Below are 26,634 nucleotides of genomic sequence, written 5' to 3' on the forward strand. Positions count from 1 at the left end.
TGCTGTGCCCACTTAATAAATCTTGGTAGATATAACTCACCATAGTTATCCGCCCCAGAAGACCAACAGACTAAGCTAGCAGTGAATTTAAAGTCCCTGCCCTATTCTAAGCCTCTTTTGGCATGCCAATAATGGATTCTAGGATCCAGAAAGATACATTTGAAGGAGAAGGAATCCATTTGACACTCTGAGATCAAGAGATCTTTGTATAATCTGCTTTGCTTTGTAGTAGCACACTATCGAAGACTGACTAACCAAGTAATACATTCAAAGTGTGCTAATTTACTCCCTGCTAGTCATCTCTATTCATTCTCTGCCTTCATTTTCACATTCCCAACTCCCTGTTCCTTTGTAAGTGACAAACTTGATTTAGGGAGAATTTAAGAGTATAAAATTAATAAGCAGCCTAGTGTGCTGCAATAAGACTCACTGCTGGAAGTTTGATAAAACAGTCTAGATTTGTGAATGTCAAATTGAACAGGAAGAATGCCGCATTGAGATATTAACATGTCAGTTGAGTGAATGGAAGCATCGTATATCCTGTCAAAATTCATTGTTGTCGAACCTGGCAAAATGTTTCAAGCATATCATCAAAGCAGCTCTGGGAAAAGCTGATAGTCTCCTACAAAGATTTCGGTTTTCAACTTCCTCTAAAATATTGCGTGTTTACGGATGGTTGTTCCATCTCCTTTGATGCTGATTAATTGCTAACGGAAGTATTGAATGGAAGATGTTTTTTACACAAGTACAATACACGGTGTTATGGTCCTGAAGTATAAATCAGAGTTCCGTTGACGTGAAGACCAGCATGTTGCTAATCCAAAGTTCACCTTCAGGAAGGGGGTGAATCATCTGCTTTGCATGCACTCCTTCAGAAATGAATAATTAGCGAGTGCAGGCATGGTACAGAGCTGCAAATGAAGTTAAACTAGAAGTTCCCATACTTTTTCTTCCTGTAAAGCAGCTACGTAGTTATCAAAAGCTTTGGTGGTCCACCATGTTAGTAGTCTCTTAAATATTTATATAATAATAATAATAATAATAATAATAATAATAATAATACTTTATTTATATACCGCTCTATCTTCCCAAGGGGGACTCAGAGCGGTTTCCAAGTAACATCATCGAAACATACAAAGTTAACAGCATAACATAAAATTAACAAAACAACATAAGCACAAAATTATCACAATAACACATGTATATTCAAACTAATCCTGCCTATTCAGAGCATTTCTCCTATTGTGCATGGTTGCAGGGAATTAAATACCTATATCAAGCACGCACACGCACACACACACACATACACACACACACACACACACACACACACACACACAGAGAGAGTTGTTTTTCATTTATTATGATCACTCATAGACATATTACATTCATATGAAACAATGCAGGAAACATAAAGAAATGTTCCCTCCTTGTGACTTTCCCCCACTTTATTCTTTGGAGGTTTTGAAACAGGTGCTGTATGGTCATCTGTTGGGAGTGTTTTGATTGTGTTTTCCTGCATGTAAGGGGCTGAACTGGATGGTCCTTGAAGTCTTTTCCAATTCTTTGGCTCTGTTATTCTAAGTCCTAGGATGCCATTTCACACAATGATACTTAAAATAATAAAGTTGGGAGAGACCTTGTGGGCCATCCAGTCCAACCCTTTTCTTCCAGGAAGCAGGAAAATTGCATTCAAAGCACCCCTGACAGATGTCCATTCAGCCTCTGTTTAAAATCCTGCAAAGAAGGAGCCTCTACCGCAGTCTGGAGCAGAGAGTTCCACTGCTGAACAGCTCTCACAGTTAGGAAGTTCTTCCAAATGTTCGGATGGAATCTCCTTTCCTGTAGTTTGAAGCCATTGTTCCACATCCTAGTCTCCAGGGCAGCAGAAAACAAACTTGCTCCATCCTCCCTATGACTTCCCCTCACATATTTATACATGGCCCTCATCATGTCTTCTCTCAGCCTTCTCTTCTGAAGGCTAAACATGGCCAGGTCTTTAAGATACTCCTCATAGGGCTTGTTCTCCAGACCCTTGATCAATTTAGTTGCCTTCCTCTGGACAAATTCCAGTTTGTCAATATCTCTCTTCAATTGTGGTGCCCAAAATTGGACACAGTGTGATTCCAGGTGTGGTCTGACCAAGGTAGAATAGAGATCTAGTATGACTTTCCTGGATCTAGACACTATACTCCTATTTATGCAGGCCAAAATGCCATTGGCTTTTTCAACCACCACATGACATTATTGGCTCATGTTTAACTTGTTGTCCACAAGGACTCCAAGATCTTTTTCACATGTGCTGCTGTCAAGCCAGGCATCCCCAATTCTTCATTTTGATAGTTTTGCCCCATTGTTCTAAAACTAACAAAATGAAGTTCAACAGGGACAAATGCAAGATACTTATGAGATTACAGTATAGAAATCTTCAACATTTTTAAAGAAAGTCAAGTCAAGTTCAGGGCTAGTTCTTTGAGTAAACAGCCCTGAACTTCACTAGACCACAGGATTGGAGAAAAAGAGTCATTGCTGACATCCATTTTAAGATAGGTGGGTTCAAGAGAGCTAACATAGAATCACTACTGCCTTAAAACCCCCTCCTGGGAGGATTTGAGGAGGATACAAGAACTGAGGGGGGTCTTCTCTGCATTAGCATCCCAGCTATAGAAAAACCTCAACTGAAAGCAGGGGCAGCTCAACCCATTACGCAAAGTAAGCATTTGCAGTATAGTTGATTTTGCCCAGGGGCGCTCTTGGGGGGAAAATAGACCTTGACATATGCGAGATGTAGTTACTGGGATGTATAGTTCACCTACAATCAAAGAGCATTCTGAACTCCACCAATGATGGAATTGAACCAAATATGGCACACAGAACTCCCACGACAAACAAAAAAATATATATCAGTGATTGGTTGGGGTGGGGGTGGGGGGCAAAATACTGTTTGCTTACCATTGAAAATTACCTAGGGCCACCTCTGACTGAAAGGTCTGGTTGAACCAAATGCTGGTGTCATTCCACTGCTGAATAAAAAATAGTGTGTGTGTGCATGTTTTACCAAAGCCTTTGGGGCTTAAATGAAACCATGGATTGAACTGTTTCGGCTGCTTTTAGTCTGTTAAATAATATATTCATATTAATTTTTCATCTCTTAATTGTTAAAGGAAAAATCGGTCAATTTACTTTAACTGTGCACTACCTTGGAACCTTTCGATATGAGCTAAGATAGAAATAGTATAGTATGAATATTAAACAGATTAATTAATTAACTTGGAGAAATGCATGTGCTTGTGTCTGGGGCCCATTTTTGCTCCAGTTCAAATGTACTAAGGTAGCCACTCTCTAAATCCAGAAGCAATGGGGTACTATTAATTATTATTATTTATTTAAAGTGTTTATATTCCGCCCTTCTCACCCCAAAGGGGATTCAGGGTGGATAACAATGCACACATACATGGCAAACATTCAATGCTGTTTTAAAACATACAAGACAGACATATACAAAGAGTTATTTTTAACATTTCCAACTTCGGCGCCTGGAGGTTATGCTCGATTCTGGCCAAGGAGGGTGCTGCTGCATCATCCACTATGATGTCAAGTCATTTGATCATATTTCTAACTTGTTCTTTAACCGTTAGCATTTTATGGTGTCATAAAATACTTCCCCACTTTAAATGGTACCTAATTTCTCTACTCACAGCTGAACTGTTTTTGAACTGCTTATGGGTGCAGTAAGCTAGGTCTGGTGGCGCAGTGGGTTAAAGCACTGAGCTGCTGAGCTTGTTGACCAAAAGGTCGCAGGTTTGATTCCAGGGAGTGGCGTGAGTTTCCGCTGTCAGCCCTAGCTTCTGCCAACCTAGCAGTTCGAAAACATGCAAATGTGAGTAGATCAATAGGTACTGCCCCGGCGGGAAGGTAACGGCGCTCCATGCGGTCATGCTGGCCACATGACCTTGGAGGTGTCTATGGACAACGCTGGCTCTTCGGCTTAGAAATGGAGATGAGCACCACACCCCAAAGTCAGACATGACTGGACTTGATGTCAGGGGACAACCTTTACCTTACCAAAGCTAGGCTTAACAGTTGGGTGCTCAATCTGAGTCAGGCCTCGAACTTGCCACTTACTGGTTGGCAGTGATCTATTGCTGCTGACAATTAACCAGCTGTGCTACAGCCCAGCCCTAACTAACATGTTTCATACAAAATTCAGAATCTGAGGCACAATATATAGGTACAACACAAGGCCAACAATCAAAGTGTCCTCCAGGTGAAGATTTTTCTTTGCATACATCTGCATGGCAATCTGATAGAAATGGAGTGTGATGGAGGCTCCTTCTTTGGAAGCTTTTAAACAGGCTGGATGGCCATCTGTCAGGGGTGATTTGGCTGCAATATTCCTGCTTCTTGGCAGGGGGTTGGACTAGATGGCCCATGAGGTCTCTTCCAACTCTTTGATTCTATGATTCTATGAAATGTATGTCCATCTCTCATTCTGACCTTCATAAAATTCCTTGGGAACAAAGTTTCACTGGCATGCTGTGGGAGTGTGAAAACAATGGCAGTTTTGCAACTATTTACTGCTTCTCTTCAATCAGTTCAAGCAGATAGGACACGAGAAGGTCAAAGAAGACAGAAATCAAAGTTTTCAGGCCCTAATAGGGTGCCCAAAGATATTGGGTGATGCTGACAGGGAATACTAAGAAAAAGGCTCTCTCAAAACAAATATAAATTTAAGAAAACAAGACCCTGAAAGTCAGCGTCTGAAACAAATAAAAACCCAAACCCAGGTTATTCTTTCAAAGTACTAGATTGTCCATCACAAACCTGACTTTCCTATGTGAACTTATATAAACTCAGTGAGAAAATAACCAAAGCTATGTAGGTTTGGCTGTTCTTTATTCAAGAGCATGTCATTTTTATATTGAGATAGTACTGGAAAAATATATGTGCTTTGAGTGCTGGACAAGGAATCCTGTAGAACAGAGTGCAAGTCTACATTTGGCCATGAAAACCCATTGGATGATATTGGGCAAGTCATGCACTTTCAGATTTAGAGGAATCTTACTAAGAAAATCCTGTGATAGAGTTGCTGACAGTCAGTTTGAAAGCACATAACAACAACTGAAATGACAACCCATTCCTTACTTGCTTTCAACATTTCAGAGATTCGAGCTTTCTCTAGAAAAAACTATTATTTTTCCCTTTGTAAATTTGGACTCCTCACTTGGTTGGCTTGTTCATTTTATGTTTTGGCACAAATTCATAATTTTGTGCATTCAACTTTATTGATAGAGTCTATGTTTTTAAATGATTTATATACCTTGTATTTTTATTACATGCATGTTATTTTTGGTTATTTGGAGGGAGGAAGTTTTTCTTTTTTGTTATCAGGTCTGTCCTTGTTTTTGGAAGCTGCTGCCAACCATGTGACTAAATTTCCATGAGTAATGGGTGGTAAAAGGCATCTGAGAAAGCTGTCATTGCCTGTGGTGTCCATATTGATTTATTTATGTCCATACAGGTTTTTGCAACTAACACATTGGGGGGAAAGGAATTTTTGGAAACACTTGGGGAAGCGTGTGGGATGTGTGTATAAGCAGAAGCAAAACTGGCTTCACTGTGCTCTTTCTGTTCTGCAGAATGAAAAAACTATCTTCTTTAGATTCATGTTTCCTCTTCCCTCAGGCATAGAGAGTTGGATACTAATGGTGTCTTGTAATAGTAGTTTGTTTATAAATAAAACAGGTAGAGCAGGTTGGAAGCTGATGGGCAATATTCGACTTTGGCAGTGCCTGGAAATGTACTTCCCCACCAGGGTTACTATAACTCCAGAATCCACCAGCCAGTTGCTCGGGAATTCTAGGAACTGTGATTTAAAAAAGTAGTTTCCAAGCAGAAGTGTTGTTATGCCTGTGATCTTGGGTCAGATCCAAAATTACAAAGTACTAGCTGTCCCCTGCCACGCATTGCTGTGGCCCAGTCTGGTGATCTGAAAAACAAAGAGAAAGTGTTGGTTTCTGATATATATATAATTTCTTTTGCTTGTGGGTAAATAGTATTTCTTGTTGTTTCTTTGTCGGTATTGAAGTAGAGATTGTCTAGTTTGCCTACTCTGAAACATGAAACATATCATTGTCCTTCTTTAGGAGTCCCTTTCAAATCTATGATACTATATCTGTCATATATGTGTGTGTGAATCATATATATTATCTATCTATATCTCTGGCTGGATTGCTCTCTGTCAGGAGGGCTTTGATTATGTTTTCTTACTCTGCTGAAGGGAGTTGGACTGGGTGGCCTTAAGTATTTTCTATTGGTCATGGGGGTTCTGTGTGGGAAGTTTGCCCCGATTCTGTCATTCGTGGGGTTCAGAATGCTCTTTGATAGTAGGTGAACTGTGAATCCCAGTGACTACAACTCCCAAATGTCAAGGTCTATTTCCCTCAAACTCCATCTGTGTTCATATTGGGGCGTAAGGAGTGCTTGTGCCAAGTTAGGTCCAGATCCATCATTGTTTGAGTCCACAGTGCTCTCTGGATGTAGGTGAACTACAACTCCCAAACTCAAGGTCAATGTCTGCCAAATCCTTCCAGTATTTTCTGTTGGTCATGGCAGTTCCATGTGTCCAGTTTGGTTCAATTTCATCGTTGATGGAGTTCAGAATGCTCTTTTATTGTAGGTGAACTATAAATCCCAGCAACTACAACTCTCAAATGACAAAATCATAATTTTTTGAGTGATGGTCACTCCTTGTGTTGCGAGATGTTTTGTTGCCAAATTTGGTGTGATTTTGTTCATTGGTTCTTTTGTTTTTAAGGTACTCATTATGCACAGAGCATTTTATATATATAGATAGATGTGTCCTTAAATTGATTACATTCAAATGGTTTCTGTGTTTGTGCCCTGAAACCAAAGTCCAGATTTGTTTCAGCTCCTTTTTGTAGAAGATGGCATATTAGTAGACAAACTCATGCTTGTCTGTGTTTGACCTTTGATGACAGCAGCATCCAGCAATGATTGGGAGTGGTAGATGAGCCATTTTGGATCAGAACAACCCAGACAGAGGTTGCATATTATGTCAGGTGCAATGGTTCTCCAGACAGCTGATTCAATCCCTGTCCCCTAGTGATGAGAAATCAAAGGATGTGCATTTGATGTTCATCAACTGTGAAGCTACATTTAGTGTTTGTTTTAGAAAATGGCACAGATAGCTTTGGTCTGTGAACCATCAAAAATCCATCCAAAGTCCTGCAGTAGAAAATAGCCCGTACTCACATAATGGAATCATAGTGTTGGAAAAGATCACAAGGGCCATCCAGTTTAACCTCTTGCCATGCAGAAATGAACATTGGTAATTGAGGGATTGAGACAAACCCTTTCTTGTACTTAAATAATGTGAGAGATAATGATGGCAACCTGCTGGCTAATATGTTCCCCTGAAATGGCATTTAGAAAAATAGAATCAGTGTCTTGGAAGAGACCATCCAGTCCAGCCTCCTGTCATGCAGGATTTCATAATCAATGCATTCCAAAAGGGGCTATGCAGTCTCTGTCCAAAAAGCTCCAGAGAAGGGGATACCACCACACTCCAAGGCAGCACACTCCACTGTGGAACAATTCTTGCCATCACAATTCTTCCTACAGTTTAAATGGAATCTCCTCTCTAGGGATTTGAATCAATTGCTCCATGTCCTAGGGGTCATCTCCACAGGCCAGAAATGTCAATGCTGATCCAGAGTGGGGTACTCCAGATCAGCATTACCATGGTCTGCATGGCCAGCAGCTGAGCCATGCAGGTGGATCAGGCCCGTAGCCAGGATTTCTTTTTTTTTTTTTGGGGGGGGGGGGGGGCTAAAAATTTTTTTGGGGGGGAGGGTTTGGGGGGGGCTGAGTTTCGGGGGGGGGGGGGCTGAGTCTGAGTGAAATAGGGTCTAGCCTAGCAAACCTTTTGTATCATTACCCCAATACCCCCATACATATGGGATATATTGAGTATGGTGATCAGATCATGATATGAATAAATATAACAGTTTAAATAATGCACCAGTAAGGCCTTTTTGCGAACCATCATGAAAATTTCGGGGGGTGGGGGCTGAAGCCCCTCAAGCCCCCCCCCCCCAGCCACATGCCTGAGGTGGATGTCTTCACTGCATGACCTCAAACTGGCCCCAAAACTGGATTGCCCAGTGGTGCCAGAAATGGGTCAACACCACTGGATCATCACTGTGTCTCCATTGTTCTGGATTTTGCGGTAAACACTGGGCACAAACATTATGGGAGTGAGGTGGGGGAAAGGAGCTATCATCCCCTCCTTCCTCCTTTCCTTCCCTAATTGTTTCATTATTCTGGCTAATATCATTACAGGCACTGAGAAATGAACACTACTGTTTTCATGCCTGTAGGCACTACAGAACCTAGAATGATAGAGCAAGGTAAATGGCCACTCCAGGCTTGGAGTGTCCAAGCCTGGAGGAAGTGGGATTATGATGATTTGGTGATGTAAACAGCTATATCTAAAAAAAAAAAAAAAAAAAAAGCCAACAGCACAACTGTTTATTCTGGCTCCCAAAACAGATGAGCCCTGGAACATCCCAGGACTTTTCTTAATGTGAGAAAGGGCTGTGTTACAGTGAATGCACACAATGCATTTTGTGGGTTGATATATATGGTCAATATATATGTGCCCATGGTCTTTGGAGTAGCTGGAAAACAACCCTGCTCACTCCTCAAGATGACAATATGACTTGGCTCAACAAAGCTAGTGTTAGCTACAAAACTTGAGAGTGAATGTTTCTCATTTCTCACAAAGCACAGCTAAGGAAGGTGCAGTTTGAGTAAAGGTAGGTGTTGAGTGAAACAAACAGGCAGGGTTCAAATTCAGATCAGAATCCTTGAAAGCAGAAAAACAGATGTAGAACTTTCAGGACCATGGAGAGAACCCATAGATGATATGACTTGCACTACCAACCAGTACCCGGACTCAGTTGAAGACTCCCTATATCTAATAGCCGCTTCTCCCCCACATCCCAAATTCTTCCTCCTTTCTTTTGGGTTCACAATCTTAAAAGGGAATGTCTCTGGTTAAGCTGGAACATGACACTCCATTACATCCCCATTGTTTCCCACTAGCTGGAACATGACACTCCATTACATCCCCATGACACTCCATTACATCCCCATTTCTAGCTTTGGCAGATTCAGTAGCATACAATTTTCTTAGCAATTTATTGGCTTTTATCAATAAAAAACCGTAATAAAACATAAACAGAAATAAATTGTGGATATGGTTACACAATAAATAAATGAATCACTTTTTTGTACAAAGACAGTTTATGCATCAGAAAGTATAATGTAACTGTCAGGGCTGTGGTCTCATCAATGATATCTTTTAATAGTTCCAGATGTTGTGGTGGGAGTTATATACATTGCACATTAGTGTTGACATATTCTGTGAGAGGAAATGATTTATCACTGAATGCTAGCTGAGTTCCTCATCCAACCGTCTGGTGTTATTGGCAAGTTTCTCCATTAACCAAATGTCCCAGAGTCATTGCCACTGGTTTCTAAAGTTAAACCACCCCTCTCATTTTTTATTTTCTTGTCTTTCAGGGAACTATTCTCAGTTCAGGTGAATATCAGTGATAATTCTGGGTTTGAGCCTAAACTTTAAAAAGAGCTCTCTCGGGTGCTAAATGCTATTCCCACAATAGCGATTCTATCTTGAGAGCTCTACGTTAAGGAGATGTGGCATTGATAGATTGTGAGGACAACGAGGGTTCCTAGGTCTGTTTTTTTTTAAGAAACAGCATAAAGAAGGATAAGGTTAGCTTTAGTTCTTTCTCTAGGTTGAAATGGATAGTACACAAAGCCCACTTTATCCCTTCAGAGCATAGATATTTGCTGCCTTCTTGTGGCCAAAGCACAGTACTCTTTCTTCAGTGGAGTGAACATGGAAAGATTGCACACAATATTACATAGGAGAATCAGAATAGGATTACATTTTGGAATAATTTTGACTGGCTGATAAATCAAAATCTTGCTTTTATTTATCTGTTATATATCTGTAATTTTCTGCACAGTGTACAGTTTAAATTCTGAAATCCTTTAGAAAAAAATATCCTCCAGGGTCACGAGGAGACTTGGAAAATGTTCCCATTGCCTTTGGACACATTCAGTTCCTGTTTTTCAACCGCAAATGTTTACAAATGAATGGATGTTCAGGAGAGCCCATGTGGCATAGAGCTCCAGCAATTGCAACAAAATACATTGTTCTTTTTCTATAGTCCGGAAAGGGTTGCGAATGCATGAAAAAGGTCATTTTTGCTGCAAAATAAAAGATTGTCCTTGATTATGTCCTGCATTTCTGTATCATGTAGTAATAACAGTTTTATCCCACTATATGACTGGCAAATGTGGCTCAGGCTGTTGGGATTTGCAGTAGAAGAACTGGAGAACCTGATTATTCCCAATTACAGATTCCACTATTTCATGCGAGGAATCTATGATGCCCAATGGGCTAAAGCCTTGTGCCAGACAGGTTGGAGGTTTGAATCTGGGGAGAGTGCCAATGAGCTCCCTCTGTCAGCTCCAGCTCTTCATGTAGGGACATAAGAGAAGCCTCCCACAAGGATGGTAAAACATCAAAACATACGGGCGTCCCTGGGCAACGTACTTACAGATGGCCAATTCTCTCACACCAGAAGCAATTTGCTATTTCTCAAATCACTCCTGACACACACACACACATTCATGCAATACCACCATGACAGCTAAAGTCATATGAAAGTGATATTACCATGCAGTGCCAATTCACTGCGTGCACACACATTGTTCTACTGTGATTCAAAGAAAAGTAATGGCAATTTTGCCCAACTGAGCCAAAACAAAAAAACATCAGCAAAATGCATGATGCCCATCTAAGTGCATGTGAAACCAGGCACTATGTGTAATATACATTCATGCATGCTTGGATCGCAAGAACTATACAGCTTGAACTGAATGTGAGCATCCTTATTGGGCAAAAAATGCCAATCATTTACATAGTGGAACTTATACTAGAGATTAGCCTGTTTGAGTTATATTGCTGGTATCATAAAACTTTATTTATATTCCACTCTGTCTCCTCGGAGGAACTCAGGATGGCTTCCAAACATTAAAGGCAAACATTCAATGCCTGGGTGCTGCAACAATACATCCGTAACTAAAAAAAATTAGCAATGCAATATATGAATATGAATTATGACTTAACAGCTAAAATTAAATAAAAAGCACAGCCTGTTGTAATAGACGTAAACAAATAATCAAACACTGAACAGGAGCAACGATTTCCCATTTCCTTGGAGGCAAATAGATTGGACATTTCCTGGCAATAATATTTACCTGTAAAATTTACCTGTAGCACATTAATGGCAGGGATAATATTTTATTTAATGCTAAAGAAGTAGTTTCTTTTTTTTAAAAAAAAACCTAGATATACATGTCCATTCAGAATATGATAGTTAATGAATATATGTTAGTTCAGAAATATTATCCTTGGAATTGGGTCAAGACTTTCTGAAATGCTGTACATGAGCCTACTCAAATTTTTAGATATTTATTTAGGGGGTATCTGTTGATCCCAGCTATTCTAGTTTTGAAAATGCAACACCCTTTTGCCATAGTTACATCTGAAAGGTTCCACTGAATAAATGCTTTCAGCTGATTATATAAACTAGGTCAGGGTGAATCTTTTCTGTCTTGATGGTGAGTCATAGGGAAACATGACTCAGTTGTATGGCCACAAGGAGCATTTAGCCCATTTCCAGTCCCTGTTCACCCATTTATGCTTAATTCCCTGATTTGTTGCATCCTGTGACTTAAAATGTATGTCAAGCAAATAATTTCTCCCAGTCAACAAAAAATATCCCACCTGGTTGCTTTAGTGATTGCTGTTAACTAATGCAAACAATGGAGCATCTAGATACTTGGTTTATTATTATGTGTCTCAAGTTCACTCTGGTTCTTGGTGACTGTATTATGGGGTTTTCTTGGCAAGGTTTCCTATAAGAAAGTTAAGAAAGAGAAGAAAGCTAAGAAAGTTAAGAAAGATAAGAAAGTTTTTATTTATTTTGTGTCAAAAGCATTATATACATATGTATAAAACTGATAAAAATAGAAGGAGCACAAGTAGCTAAATACCTTTTGACCAAAAACAGGCAACAACGAGTGCATTGTCTATAGCTTTAAACCATTCTTCCTCTGTACATGAGGCAAGGTGTCATGGACAAGCGTATAGATGTGGAGTTGTTTGTTCTGCTCTGCAGTCGAACAAGGTGGAGAATTCTTGTAGGTAATGCCATTTTGACAGGTTGTTTTTGATCTGCCCACTCCATTTCTGAGCCTGTTCAGGGACTTCCTGGACAAAATGAAGTTTAACAGTGACAAATGCAAGATACTCCACTTTGGCAGGAAAAACGAAATGCAAAGATATAGAATGGGGGGTGCCTGGCTCTAGAGCAGTACGTGTGAAAAAGATCTTGGAGTCCTCGTGGACAACAAGTTAAACATGAGCCAACAATGTGATGTGGTGGCAAAAAAAGCCAATGGGATTTTGGCCTGCATTAATAGGAGCATAGTGTCTAGATCTAGGGAAGTAATGCTACCCCTCTATTCTGCTCTGGTTAGACCACACCTGGAATATTGTGTCCAATTCTGGGCACCACAATTGAAGAGAGATATTGACAAGCTGGAATGTGTCCAGAGGAGGGCGACTAAAATGATCAAGGGTCTGGAGAACAAGCCCTATGAGGAGCAGCTTAAGGAGCTGGGCATGTTTAGCCTGAAGAAGAGAAGGCTGAGAGGAGACATGATAGTCATGTATAAATATGTGAGAGGAAGCCACAGGGAGGAGGGAGCAAGCTTGTTTTCTGCTTCCTTGGAGACTAGGACGCGGAACAATGGCTTCAAACTACAAGAGAGGAGATTCCATCTGAACATGAGGAAGAACTTCCTGATTGTGAGAGCCATTCAGCAGTGGAACTCTCTGCCCCGGAGTGTGGTAGAGGCTCCTTCTTTGGAAGCTTTTAAACAGGGGCTGGATGGCCATCTGTCAGGGGTGATTAGAATGCAATATTCCTGGTTCTTGGCAGGGGGTTGGACTGGATGGCCCATGAGGTCTCTTCCAACTCTTTGATTCTATGTTTTTATGATTCCAAGTTGTACATTCTTGGTTTGCCCCTTGGTTTTGGGGGGGGGGGGGGCAGCCAGTTGGAATTGCCTGGTTTAGCTGCCCAGAGGGATACTCTTGCTTTTGCTGGGGGAATATTAAGAGTAGTGGTGGTTCTCATGAAGCTTTCCTTGATTTGAATCTACTGGGAGGGGGCTGATAGCCATGCAGTGGGTGGCTTTCTCAGTGTTCAGCCTTATTTCTTTCACAGTTAGCAGCAACTTCACACATCAAGAGGGGTGCAATGCCAGCTAGCTTGTAGAGTTTATCAACAGGTGTAGGTTTGAGACATCATGTGATTATTCTGCATGTTTTGTTCAATGCTATGGTCACCTGCTGCATGTGAACAGACTTGTTCCAAACAGGGCAAGCATACTCGCCAGTTGTGTAAGACAAGGCCAGGGCTGATATTCTTATTAATTTTGGATCCACACCCCATGCACTGCCAGTAAGTTTCCACAAGATGCTATTGCTAAGAAATTGTTGCTTGCCCAAAGTTAACTAGTGAGTTTCCATGACTTGATTCCAGTAGATCTTGGGCAGCACCCAAACCAGTAGACTCCACTGGGTCTGAGATACTTCTGAGAGTGGGACAAAATGTGGTGTGTGGCTACTTCTTGAAATGTTGCTCATTGTTCTTTGGGTTAATGCCAACTGCCTGGGCCTCCACAATGTAACCTGATTATTTTATGGTGGTGGTAGTGGGACACAAAATGACCACTGCATGAAGAATGATCATCTACTGATGCTCTCTTTTCTTCCTTATGTCTTCTTCTAGGTTTCTGATTGTCCTGGGGTGCTTGATTTTAGCTGTGCTGACCACATTCAAAGATTATGAAAAGGCATCGGAAAAGTGGCTGTTGCTTTTGGTGAGTACATATAGTGGAGAAAGAGATATAGGAAGGTGAGAGGAGAGGGATTAAATTTGGAGGAAGAAGATCAAAGCCCCATTAGTGCAAAACTACAGGAATCTGCCTTCAAGGAACTTATAATACACTATAAATCTGAGAAGTGGATGTCCCAAACTCTGTCCTGAGACTCTGTGTCTTTTTCCAAGTCACATCAGAGTGCAAACAGTCACCCACATTTCGCTGGGAAGAGGTGGGCATTGGAAATATTGTTTCTCTTGCCTATATCTAGTTCAGAGAAAATGAAAAAATTTTTGTGTGAGGGTAAAGTGACACATATATAATCACCTTAAACAATATTAAACTAAAATACCCAAAGCTTTGCAAAACATGACTTTAAACATGACTTTAAAAGCATGGGGGAAGTTAGCAAACCTTCGGGGAGGCAGTTTTAGGAATTTGGAACAGCAAGTGAAAAGGGATGAATATGAGCCAAGGAAGAATATGCCCTTAGTTGAGTAAAAATCGTATAGTTCTTAACATATCCTGATAATAAAAAGAAATGAAATGAAACAAAACAATGGCTCATTGAAGTCTTTAATAAGAGATGTAACTTGAGGCTGGAGATTGACCGTGACTTTTAGAATATTGTTCTCTGCAAATGTTCTTCTTCCAAGAAATTATTTCAAAGGTTTAAGATTTTTGCTACTTGTTGATAGATCTCTTCCCACTTTTGTGACTCATCCCTTTGTTTATTATGTAGGAAACTTTTGCAATTTTCATCTTTGGAGCAGAATTTGCCTTAAGAATTTGGGCTGCTGGTTGCTGTTGTCGGTACAAAGGCTGGAGAGGGAGGCTGAAGTTTGCCAGGAAACCACTGTGTATGTTGGGTAAGTAGAACCTTTCCTTTTGCTCCTTTGTCTAATGTGAGATCTCCAATGTCCCTACTCTCTGATACCACTCTTCTCATGGTCCCAGAGCTTGGAATAGTTCTTTTTGTTGAACCACACCTCTCTGAGTCACTTTGACTGGAGACCCTGGAAAATGTAGTCTAATGATATATGGGGAACTCTTGGAAAAAAATAACAAATGGAAGTTCAACAGTGACAAATACAAGATACTCCATTTAGGCAGAAAAAAACGAAATGCAAAGATACAGAATGGGGGACAATGCCTGGCTCGAGAGCAGTGCGTGTGAAAAAGATCTTGGAGTCCTCGTGGACAACAAGTTAAACATAAGTCAACAATGTGATGTGGCGGCAAAAAAAGCCAATGGGATTTTTGCCTGTATGAATAGGAACATAGTGTCTAGATCTAGGGAAGTAATGCTACCCCTCTATTCCTCTTTGGTTAGACCACACCTGGAATATTATGTCCAATTCTGGGCACCACAATTCAGGAGAGATATTGACTAGCTGAAATGTGTCCAGAGGAGGGCGACTAAAATGATCAAGAGTCTGGAGAACATGCCCTATGAGGAGCGGCTTAAGAAGCTGGGCATGTTTAGCCTGAAGAAGAGAAGGCTGAGAGGAGACATGATAGCCATTTATAAATATGTGAGAGGAAGCCACAGGGAGGAGGAAGCAAGCTTGTTTTCTGCTTCCCTGGAGACTAGGACGCAGAACAGTGGCTTCAAACTGAGTCTCCTTCGGGGTGAGAAGGGCGGGGTAAAAGTAAACCAAATAAATAAATAAACTACAAGAAAGGAGATTCCATCTGAACATGAGGAAGAACTTCCTGACTGTGAGAGCCGTTCAGCAGTGGAACTCTCTGCCCCGGAGTGTGGTGGAGGCTCCTTCTTTGGAAGCTTTTAAACAGAGGCTGGATGGCCATCTGTCAGGGGTGATTTGAATGCAATATTCCTGCTTCTTGGCAGGGGGTTGGACTGGATGGCCCATGAGGTCTCTTCCAACTCTTTGATTCTATGATTCTAAGTGAAAGTGTAACCAATTGTCATGCTGGCTGGATAATTTTAGGACAGGTTGATGCCCACAGAGGTTCCCTGACCCATTCCATGGTAAAGTATTTCTTCCAACCCTTCTTTACCCCTTTCATGCACACATAGCATAGAAATGTACTGTCTCTCCCCAATATTGCCTTTTTTTGAGTGATATATTTGTGTGTGGATAGAGTGGGGAGAAAAATTAAAGGTACAATCTTGAAAGAGAAAGAGGACACGATGTTCAGTGAAGGCGAGTATACCAAGCTGTTTGATCTAGAAAGACAGAGTATGTATTTTTCCCCTTTAAAGAAAGAACCTTTATTAGGTTTTCTAAATGCTCACAGACACAGTGGATGTTAAATTAATGTACCACTTAGAAGTAGAAACAAAGCATCTGACAAGAAAGAGAAGCAAAGTAGCAACAGGAAGTACAAAAACAGGAACATCAAGAACAGAACAAAAATGGGACTGTTTGTGATGTAGGATTCTTGCGTGTGATCCAAGGTGCTTTTCCTATTGACAAGATACAATTGGTGGAATGCAATAAATGTAGAGTAGATCTACATTCTCATACTAGTGTTTAGTTTAACGGTTTTTGTTATTGGAGTGCATTCTCCCCATAGGAAAGTTTTGCTCCACGACCTCCACTAAAACGAGCTCTCCTCCGCAAATAATCTGTCCTTGTTTATCTCGTGTTTATCTCACCTGAGTTTTTAATCTGTTTCTACCCAATTTTCTTTTCTCCATTACATGTAGCTTGCCCATGTTACCGTGATTGTGTTTATTGTGTTTATTGTAATTTTATATTGCTATGTTGTTTTTTTGTTTTATGTAATTGCGTTATTATTGTTTATTATTTGCATTTTGATTTTGTTTTTATTTCATGTCATTGTTGTTTTGGGCTTGGCCTCATGTAAGCCGCACCGAGTCCCCATTGGGGAGATGGAGCGGGGTACAAATAAAGATTATTATTATTATTATTATTATTATTATTATTATTATTATTGGTTTGCTTTGGGAAAGTTATTTGCCCTCCCTTTCTGTGAAACAGCTTCTTGGTTGAACCAAAATATCAGAAAATGATATTTTCTAAATTCTTGTTACGGTATGCTTGTGTCCTTCCATCTTTGTGCATAACACAGTCTGGCAGCCATAGTCATTCATGTGAGTATTTGTATCTCTCCGTATGTGTATTTCTAAAGAGGGGTCCTACAGTAGCTTTAGTTCTAACCCAATGGTCCACCTGTTTTGTCAGGACTTGTTCTTTGGGATTTCTTTCAATCCACAGATATCTTTGTGCTGATCGCCTCGGTGCCTGTGGTAGCTGTCGGAAACCAAGGGAACGTCTTGGCTACTTCTCTGAGAAGCCTCCGTTTCCTTCAGATCTTGCGGATGCTACGGATGGACAGAAGAGGGGGCACTTGGAAACTCCTGGGATCGGCCATTTGTGCTCACAGCAAAGTAAGTAAGACCCAAAGGTTTAGAAAAGGTGGATGAGATGCAGAGCCATGCCATGGAAGGTTCATCTCCTCTACAGAAGTACCATTCTTGGGTTAAGTGCAGACATGGGAAAAGGATACCAGGATGGATAGATACATTGTTAGAGTTTCATTGATGTGGGATTGTGAGGCTTGCAGTAGGAATTTTATAGATATACAGAGGCGGCCCTAGGTAATTTTCAACGGTAAGCAAACAGTATTTTGCCCCCCCCCCCAAACCAATCACTGATATATATTTTCTGTTCATCGTGGAAGTTCTGTGTGCCATATTTGGTTCAATTCCATCATTGGTGGAGTTCAGAATCCTCTTTGATTGTAGGTGAACTATACATCCCAGTAACTACAACTCGCATATGTCAAGGTCTATTTCCCCCCAAGAGCTCCTCAAGAGCGCCCCTGGGCAAAATCAACTATACTGCAAATGCTTACTTTGCATAATGGGTTGAGCCGCCCTTGTAGATATAGTTAAAAAATCCTTCAGTCTGCAATCATTGGAGTTGTAGTTTGTTGAGGTACCAGCATTCTTTGACATAAAAGGCTGAAGACCTTGTAAAAGTAGGTTGGAGCCCCCAGTGGCACAATGTGTTGTGCCAGCAGAACTGAAGACTGACAGGTTGGAGGCTTGAATACTTGAGAGCATGGATGAGCTCCCTCTGTCAGCTCCAGCTCCCTATGCGGGGACATGAGAGAAGCCTCCCACAAGAATGGTAAAAATATCCAAACATCTGGGTGTACCCTGGGTAACGTCCTCACAGACGGCCAATTTTCTCACACCAGAAGCAACTTGCAATTTCCCAAGTCACACCTGACACACACACACAAAAAGCTCCCAGGATATGACAGCATAGAGACATGGCAGTTAGAATGGTGTCAAACTGCATTATTTTTACAGTGTAGAAGCACCTAAAGTTGAAAACTCAGCAGGTTGGGGACTTGCCTCATTTTTTTTTACACCAGTGTGTTTCTCTCCTAGGAGCTCATCACTGCCTGGTACATTGGCTTCCTGACGCTAATCCTCTCCTCCTTCCTTGTTTACCTCGTGGAAAAAGATGTTGCTGAAACAAATGAACAAGGACAAGAGACGAGGGACTTTGAAACCTATGCGGATGCACTGTGGTGGGGGCTGGTCAGTATCCAGAGCAAATGCACAGAGTGCGGTGGGTTTTGTGTTTCCACTGAGTAGCCTACAATCTTTTAGTCTTTTGGGTTACTGTTTTCAAATTATAATGTTTGTTGTTGTTTTACTTTGGGTTACTTAGTAGAGGAGGTGACTTGAACAAGTGAGAGAGAAGAAAGAACAAAAATGAGTGAAGAATGTGGCACTGAGTTTCAGTTTCTCAAAATGTTCCTTGGAATGTCTTCCAAATGAGTTGAGTATACAGTAAAACTTTTAACTATGGAAGCCATGTCTGCAAGTGGCTGGTGTATGTCCAGAGCATGGAAAAGTTTCTATTTTTTGGACTACAGTTCCTGGAATCTTCTGTTGAACCACACCACTTTGTGGAGTTGTAGTCCTAAATGGAAACTTTTCCAAACTCTGATTCAGTTGAACTCTGATGTGAAAACAAATGGGATAGACTGTGAGTAGAATCATGGAGGCAAATGAGTCCAAGAAATCATCCTTCTTGCCCGTTTGCTTTGTTTCTTACAGACTGTCCCAACCATTCTCCCCACAGATTACACTAGCCACCATTGGCTATGGTGACAAGACGCCCAAAACATGGGAGGGACGCCTGATAGCAGCAACCTTCTCGCTTGTCGGAGTTTCATTTTTTGCCCTTCCTGCTGTAAGTTATGATGAGATTGAGTCATGAAATACAGAATGGCTAGTTGCCCCTCGGTTTATTCTGAAGAAACATCTGAGTTTCTAAATATTTCAGTCAAACACTTCAGAAAGATCTGCAGAGTACCTGCCCTTCTCCCCAAGGCTAGGGTATTGTTGTACAGTTCCTTGAATTACAGTTCGCACGGTACTCTCACTCAGTCCTTTTTCTTAGACTGTCTTGGTGTCTGTAGTTAAGAAGAGTGAATTGGGGCTCTGTGGCACTGAAATTCTAAGCACCTCATCAAAAGACAACTCCCAAGATGTCCTAGGATGATGCCATGTCAAACTGCTATACTAGCCTCTCATTTACTCCAGAACTATAGCATTTCAACACCACGTTAGCTCCATCCTATAGAATCCTAGGATTTGTAGTGTCCGGTGGCACCAGTGTTTTCTGGCAGGGGAGGGTGACTACCTCACAAAACTATAAATTTCAACAATCCCTTAGCACTGAGCTACAGCAGTTAATGTGGTGTCAAGCTGTTATAATTCTATTTTCATGTATAAATATGTGAGAGGAAGCCACAGGGAGGAGGGAGCAAGCTTGTTTTCTGCTTCCTTGGAGACTAGGACGCGGAACAATGGCTTCAAACTACAAGAGAGGAGATTCCATCTGAACATTAGGAAGAACTTCCTGACTGTGAGAGCCGTTCAGCAGTGGAACTCTCTGCCCCGGAGTGTGGTGGAGGCTCCTTCTTTGGAAGCTTTTAAGCAGAGGCTGGATGGCCATCTGTCAGGGGTGATTTGAATGCAATATTCCTGCTTCTTGGCAGGGGGTTGGACTGGATGGCCCTTGAGGTCTCTTCCAACTCTTTGATTCTATGATTCTATGATTCTATGATTCTATTTCTGTAGCCATTCAATTGGAAGCCATTGTACAATTGTTACACTTCCTCTCCTCTCCCATCCCCTTTCCCCCTGAAGAACAAGAATAAAAGATTTGCCAGAAAGCCAGAGACATGAGGAAGCTTTGAGACTATAATGCAACAGCCCAGAAAAGAAGGGCAAGTTGATCAAAGATAAGGATCTCAACCAAAGGCTTGGGAAGTTGCATGTTTTCCAGAGTTTCCACATCCCTATTGTGAAGAATATTATTGAGCTACTGTGTGTGATATTCTGAGAGTACCTTCAAGACTGGATCATCCAAAGTCTAGTCTGCATCAACACTGTAGAATTATTGCAGTTTGACACCACGTTAACTGTCATGGCTCAATGCTATGGGATCCTGGATTTGTAGTTGGGTGAGGCAGCAGGACCCTTTGGTAGAGAAGGCTGAAAACCTTGTGATACAACCCAAATCCAGTGCCCAGCTCAATGCAGAAAGGCCAGTTAGATCATTCCCAGCAGATGGCTATAGCACCTTTTTTGTAGCTCCCTTCAGGGGAGATTACCATCTGTTAGCTACAAAAGGCCACCCTACTTAGATCTGTGTGTATCATTCAAAAATACATCATATAGTCCTAGACTCTTGGGAAGTGTTACTTGTGATTTTGTGATATGAAATCCATCATATATATTTTGTTTGCTGTGACATACTGTGTTTTGTGTTAGTAAAGTGATGATGATGATGATAATGATAATTTCAAAGACTCTGGCACAAGCCAGTCAAGGTGGTCCCAGTGGTGATCAGCATACTGAGTGCAGTCCCTAAAGACCTTGGCCTGCACTTAAACACAATCGGTGCTGACAAAATTGCCATCTGTCAGCTGCAAAAGGCCATCCTACTGGGATCTTCATGCATTATTCACCGATACATCACATAGTCCTATTTATTTATTTATTTGCTACATTTGTATACCGCCCCTCTTAGCCCTCAGGCAACTCGAGGTGGTTCACAAGGCAACAATTCAGTGCCAACAACATCATAAAAACATTTAGTCCTAGACACTTGGAAAGTGTCCGACATGTGATCCAATACAACAATCAGCATAGTAACCTTGTTTTCTGTGTACTAGTCTTGTTGTGTTTCAAATAATAATAATAATAATAATAATAATAATAATAATAATAATAATAATAGACCTTCAGAAAAAGATACACAAGCACCTCTTTTGGTATTTGGTTGCATTGCTAAATATCAAGATGTTCCTTCTAACGTTCAATTGACATCTACCCTCTTGTACCATTAGCCTTGGTCTTGCCCTTTGTGGTGACAAACCTGCACCCTTCTGTTTGACTGTAGTAGTCAAGGGCCTTTGGTGCTTTCAAGAACACCAATTCATATCTTTTTGCCACCACTGTGATGGTTTTAGACCCTTAGAGATGATCCTGGGGACCATACATGATCCTCAGGCCACACTTTGCTTGTCTCCTGCATCCCCCACCATTTGGGAACCATGGAGTAAACACTTTTCCTATTGTCTTTTAATGGAAGAAATGTTTGAGGCAGTCTCTTTTGCTTTCAGGGCATTTTGGGTTCAGGATTGGCTCTTAAAGTCCAGGAGCAACATCGCCAGAAGCACTTTGAGAAAAGAAGAAAGCCAGCGGCAGAACTCATACAGGTTTGAATTCCCTTACCTGCTTTTCATCACAAGGGATTTGAAGTGTATACCATTTCCAACTCTTTGAAAGCCACCACTTTTAGATCTCTCAGTGGAGGAACTGCATGCATTTCCAAGGTTTCTTTTCATGAAATGCTGCACTGTGCCACAAGGCCTTTTAATGAAAAATACAACAAGACAAGGACAAAAAATTATCTGCAAAAAATAGGGCTGGACTGGAAACTGTCTGATGGTAACTGGGATACATGGGGAAGCAGGAATTGGAAGTGAAAATTAGTAGAAATTGTCCTTTTTCTTTGCTGTCAGCTGGTGTTAAGGGGCTAAATTGTAGAGATGGGGATAAAAATTTTCTGTATTCCTCCCTGGCTTTATTTTTCCACCTCTGATTACCATAGAATGAGGCCACATTATGATATAGTGTGTTTCCAAGGAACAATCTGAAAACTCCTCCTTCAAGGACTTGGCTTCCAGACTGTTTTGGTGACCTTCCCTGGGACACATTCCGGCTTTTCCATATTCTTTTTGAATTATGGTGCCCAAAACTTGAGAAAGTATTCTAGGTGAATATAGTAGGCTTGGGCCTGGATCAGTTTGACCAAAAGTGATTTATAATATTCAGGGGTCCGTTTTGTGTAATCCCTTGAAAACAGAATGGGAAGGAGAGAACCAAAAAACTGGGCAAAACAGATCAAGAGAGCTGGATTTATCGGCTACTGAAGAGGGTGCCGTTAAGTCTGCATTATACATGAGGCAGGAATATGCCATGGGACTCCTGGAGAAGATCCTGCAGCATCTTTTCTCCCTTCCTGGCAGCGGAAAAGTTCCCTAGGCACCTTCTCCAGAGAGGGCCTTGTTGGGAATTTGTTTTCCCAGCAGCATTTGCATGATGGGAGTTGAAGTTTTTCTCTCTGTGTGTTTCTCAGCCAATAAAAGGCCTGGTTGTGTCCATGCTCTGATTGGCTGACAATGGACACAACCGATGACTACAATTCTCAGAATCTTCTCTTGCGGTTTGTCTTGTTTTTTTAAAAATGTTATGGTTAAAACTTAAAATAATTCTAAAAAAAATCAGTAGATTGGTGAATTGTTCTGAAACTTGGCATGCCTTCAGTTGTAAATGGGGTTTTAAAATGACATAGGTTTCATGCAGATAGGTTTTTAAGTGGCTGAGGATTGAGCCTTTAAAGTTTCCCATATAGCCAATGGGCTGAATCTTTGCTGAAGGAAAATGGCAACACTCCTCCCAATTTAAGTAATTTCCCGGTAAACAGAATGAGGGATTAGCCAAAAATGAACCCTGAAATGGCATACCTTTTGGCCAAATTACACAAGCCTAGAATAATAATAATAATAATAATAATAATAATAATAATAACAACAACAACAACACTTTATTTGTACCCCGCTACCATCTCCCCAAGGGACTCGGTGTGGCTTACATGAGGCCGAGCCCATAACACAACAATACAAGCAAAACAACAACAGTACAAGCAATTAAAATAAAACATAGACAATAAAATATACAACATTATCAATAAGACAACACGCAATTAAAAACAGTGGGAAGGCCAAATGTAAAGTTAAAATGGAAATAATGCTGGGACATGGACGAAAGGTGATAGTGGCATTTGTGGAAGGGCATATGAGCAGATCTAAAAAATGTAAAGTGCTTTGGAGGACAAAGTGCTATGGGATCATTATTCCGGGATGGCACACTGGAACAACCACGTCTTCAAGCTCCTCCTAAAGACTGCCAAGGTTGGGGCCTGTCTGATATCTTTAGGGAGTGAGTTCCAGAGTCGAGGGGCTACCACCGAAAAGGCCCTCTCTCTCGTCCCCACCCACCGCGCCTGCAATGCTGGTGGGATCGAGAGTAGGGCTTCCCCAGATGATCGAAGGGATCGTGTGGGTTCGTATATAGAATATAGTATCTAGACTGATTAGGACGATTACTTCCCTCTATCTAGAGATTATACTCGTATTGATGAAGTCTAGAATCACACTGGCTTTTTTAGCTGCTGTATCACACTGACTCATTTTCAGACTCCTAGATTCCTTTTGCAGGTATTATTGCCAAGCCATGTGTCCCATAGCCATGTCAGTCTCAATCATTATGAAAAGGAAACTTGTAGTACTTTTGAGGGTAACTGAGGAGCTGCCAGTGTCTTTCTCACTGTTCCTCTCAAAGGTACTACAAGATCCCTTTGCTATTTAACTTTCTGATGAAAATGTGAAAAACCATTAATTCATTGAGTTTTCTTATGGGCAGGACATACATCTTTATCTAGATCAGTGGTTCTCAACCTGGGGTCCCCAGATGTTTTGGGCCTACAACTCCCAGAAATCCCAGCCATTTTACCAGCTGTTAGGATTTCTGGGAGTTGTAGGCCAAAAACATCTGGGGACCCCAGGTTGAGAACCACTGATTTAGATGCTCACACCCTTAGAAATGTTTCTCCTCTCTGCTTAATGCTGTCACCCTTCTTCTGTTCCTCAGGCTGCCTGGAGATACTATGCTACTAACCCTAATAGGCTGGACCTTGTGGCCACATGGAGGTTTTATGAATCCGTTGTATCATTCCCATATTTCAGGCAAGTTTCTTTCTCTCCCTTTGAGAGGTCATTAATTCACAACACAGTCTATTGTAATGTTACTTATGTCAGCTCATCTACATCAAAGCTTGAAAATGTATTCTTCAGGAGGGTGGCTATCATGTAATGTTGGAATTATGCACGAGGGATTGAAGGAGTGATTAAATAACTTCTATTTTGGGAATCCCCAGTGACGAAAGCCATGAATAGAAAAATATCCTTGCATCCAGGATTTATTCTGTACAGAATTCTCTCCTATTGGTGAAGGGCTGAAGCACTCTCACTGTTTTGTATGGGGAAGTTGTCTGCATTTGCTTTATTCCTTGGCCTAACCTAGGTCATAAGGATATTATTGTGAAAATAAAAAGAGATACTATATAGTCTTAGCATCCATATAAATGTGGCAAAATATAAGTGAGCTAGATTCAACATTGATTACTTGATCTATCTGTCAAAATATTGTTGTTATATACCTTTCACTTATGGGAACCCTATCATAGCATTTTCCTGGCAGAATTTGTTTAGAGAGAGTTTGCCATTTCCTTCCTCTGAGGCCAAGAGAATGTGACTTGCCCTGGCTAAATTGAGCTTTAACCCTGCTCCTAATCCAATACTCAAACCACTTTCTCACATGTCATTACAAAAAGTTGTTGTTGTGTGTCTTGAAGTTGTCTCAGACTTATGGAAACCCTGACCTAGGGTTTTCTTGGCAAGATCTGCACTGAAGAGATTTGCCATTGTATTCCTCTAAATCTGGGTGAATGTGAATTTCCCCAGATGGTTTCCATGACTGAGCAGGGCTTTGAACACTTGCTTTCTGGCTTTTCAGTCCAATACTCACAACATCATATCATGTTGATGTACGTGCATATGAGCTTTCCACTCACCTGTGGACTTAGAGTGACCCCATGAATTTCATATAATTTTCTCAGGCCTTCAATTTCATCTTGAGAAAGAAAGATGGAATATAATTGCAACAAATAAAAATAAATAAATAGCAATGAAAACTCAGAGGCTGTTGTACCAAATCCTTCCTCATTCAATCCAAGTATTCATCAGGATCTAACCTGCTTTGTGTTCAAGATCTGTGTTTGATTGAAAAATGAAACAGGTCACAATAATATTCAGTAAAAGAAGTATATTGTTAACATTGTATAACAGAATACAATTAAGACAGATAGATATGTCACACACACACACAGACACAAATAATATATTAAAGGATAGCTTTCTGTCAATACTGTATCATAAGGTAAAGGGAAAGGTTTCCCTTGACAATAGGTCCAGTTGTGTCTGACTCTGGAGGTTGGTGCTCATCTCCATTTCAAAGCCAGCATTGTCTATAGACACCTCCAAAGTCATGTGGCCAGCATGAATGCATGGAGTGCCATTAACTTACCGCCGAAGTGGTACCTATTGATCTACTCACATTTGCATGTTTTGGAACTGCTAGGTTGACATAAGCCAGACTAACATTGAAAGCTCACCCTGCCCTCTTGGATAAAACTGCTAATCTTTCTATCAGCAAGTTCAACAGCTCAGTGGTTTAACCAGCTGCGCCATCTGAGGCTCCAATACTGTATCATAGCAGCATTAAATAAAAGAAAAATACAGGGTTTCCCCACTACTTCGTGGTTGGCTTTTCACGGACTCGCTGTTTCACAGATTTTTGCCTCCTGGCAATGATAGAGTGTGGAAGGAGGTTTCATCTTCCTCCTCGGGAGAGAGGCAGCCAATCATAAAAAGAGAGAGAGAGAGAAGAGATACAAAGCAGTATTTAAATCACAGCCTTCTAGTCCCTTCCTTATAGCTAGCAAAAAAAGGTGTTTTGCCTTTAAATCTCTCCTCGCTTCTGCCTCACCCTTAGAATGCTCTCTCTCTCTCTCTCTCTCTCTCTATATATATATATATATATACACACACACACATTCCCTGCTTTGCAGATTTTCACTTTTTGCTGGTAGTTCTGGAACGTAACACCAGCGATAAGTGAGGGAACACTGAAGACACAGGTCCGCAGCTTGGGTGTGACCCTGGACTCATCGCTGAGCCTGGAACCCCAGGTTTCGGTGGTGACCAGGGGAGCATTTGCACAGTTAAAACTTGTGCGCCAGCTGCGCCTGTACCTTGGGAAGTCTGACTTGGCCACAGTAGTCCACGCTCTGGTTACATCCCGCCTAGAGTACTGCAACGCTCTCTACGTGGGGTTGCCTCTGAAGACAG

General features: G+C 41.1%; 1 protein-coding gene across 3 annotated transcripts in view; it reads left to right on the forward strand.

Moving 5' to 3' along the window:
* Positions 1 to 26,634, forward strand: part of KCNQ3 (potassium voltage-gated channel subfamily Q member 3) — a 182,266-nt gene that overhangs the window by 130,346 nt on the left and 25,286 nt on the right. For all 3 annotated transcript variants that reach the window (XM_060775884.2, XM_060775885.2, XM_067467280.1), the window contains exons 2-8: positions 13,983 to 14,073; positions 14,816 to 14,942; positions 17,283 to 17,455; positions 18,467 to 18,619; positions 19,170 to 19,280; positions 21,724 to 21,819; positions 24,317 to 24,411. In XM_060775884.2, coding sequence (XP_060631867.2) covers positions 13,983 to 14,073; positions 14,816 to 14,942; positions 17,283 to 17,455; positions 18,467 to 18,619; positions 19,170 to 19,280; positions 21,724 to 21,819; positions 24,317 to 24,411 — 846 coding nt within the window. The remainder of the gene's footprint in view (positions 1 to 13,982; positions 14,074 to 14,815; positions 14,943 to 17,282; positions 17,456 to 18,466; positions 18,620 to 19,169; positions 19,281 to 21,723; positions 21,820 to 24,316; positions 24,412 to 26,634) is intronic.

Source organism: Anolis sagrei, chromosome 4 (assembly GCF_037176765.1).
Source record: "Anolis sagrei isolate rAnoSag1 chromosome 4, rAnoSag1.mat, whole genome shotgun sequence".
Taxonomy (NCBI): domain Eukaryota; kingdom Metazoa; phylum Chordata; class Lepidosauria; order Squamata; family Dactyloidae; genus Anolis; species Anolis sagrei.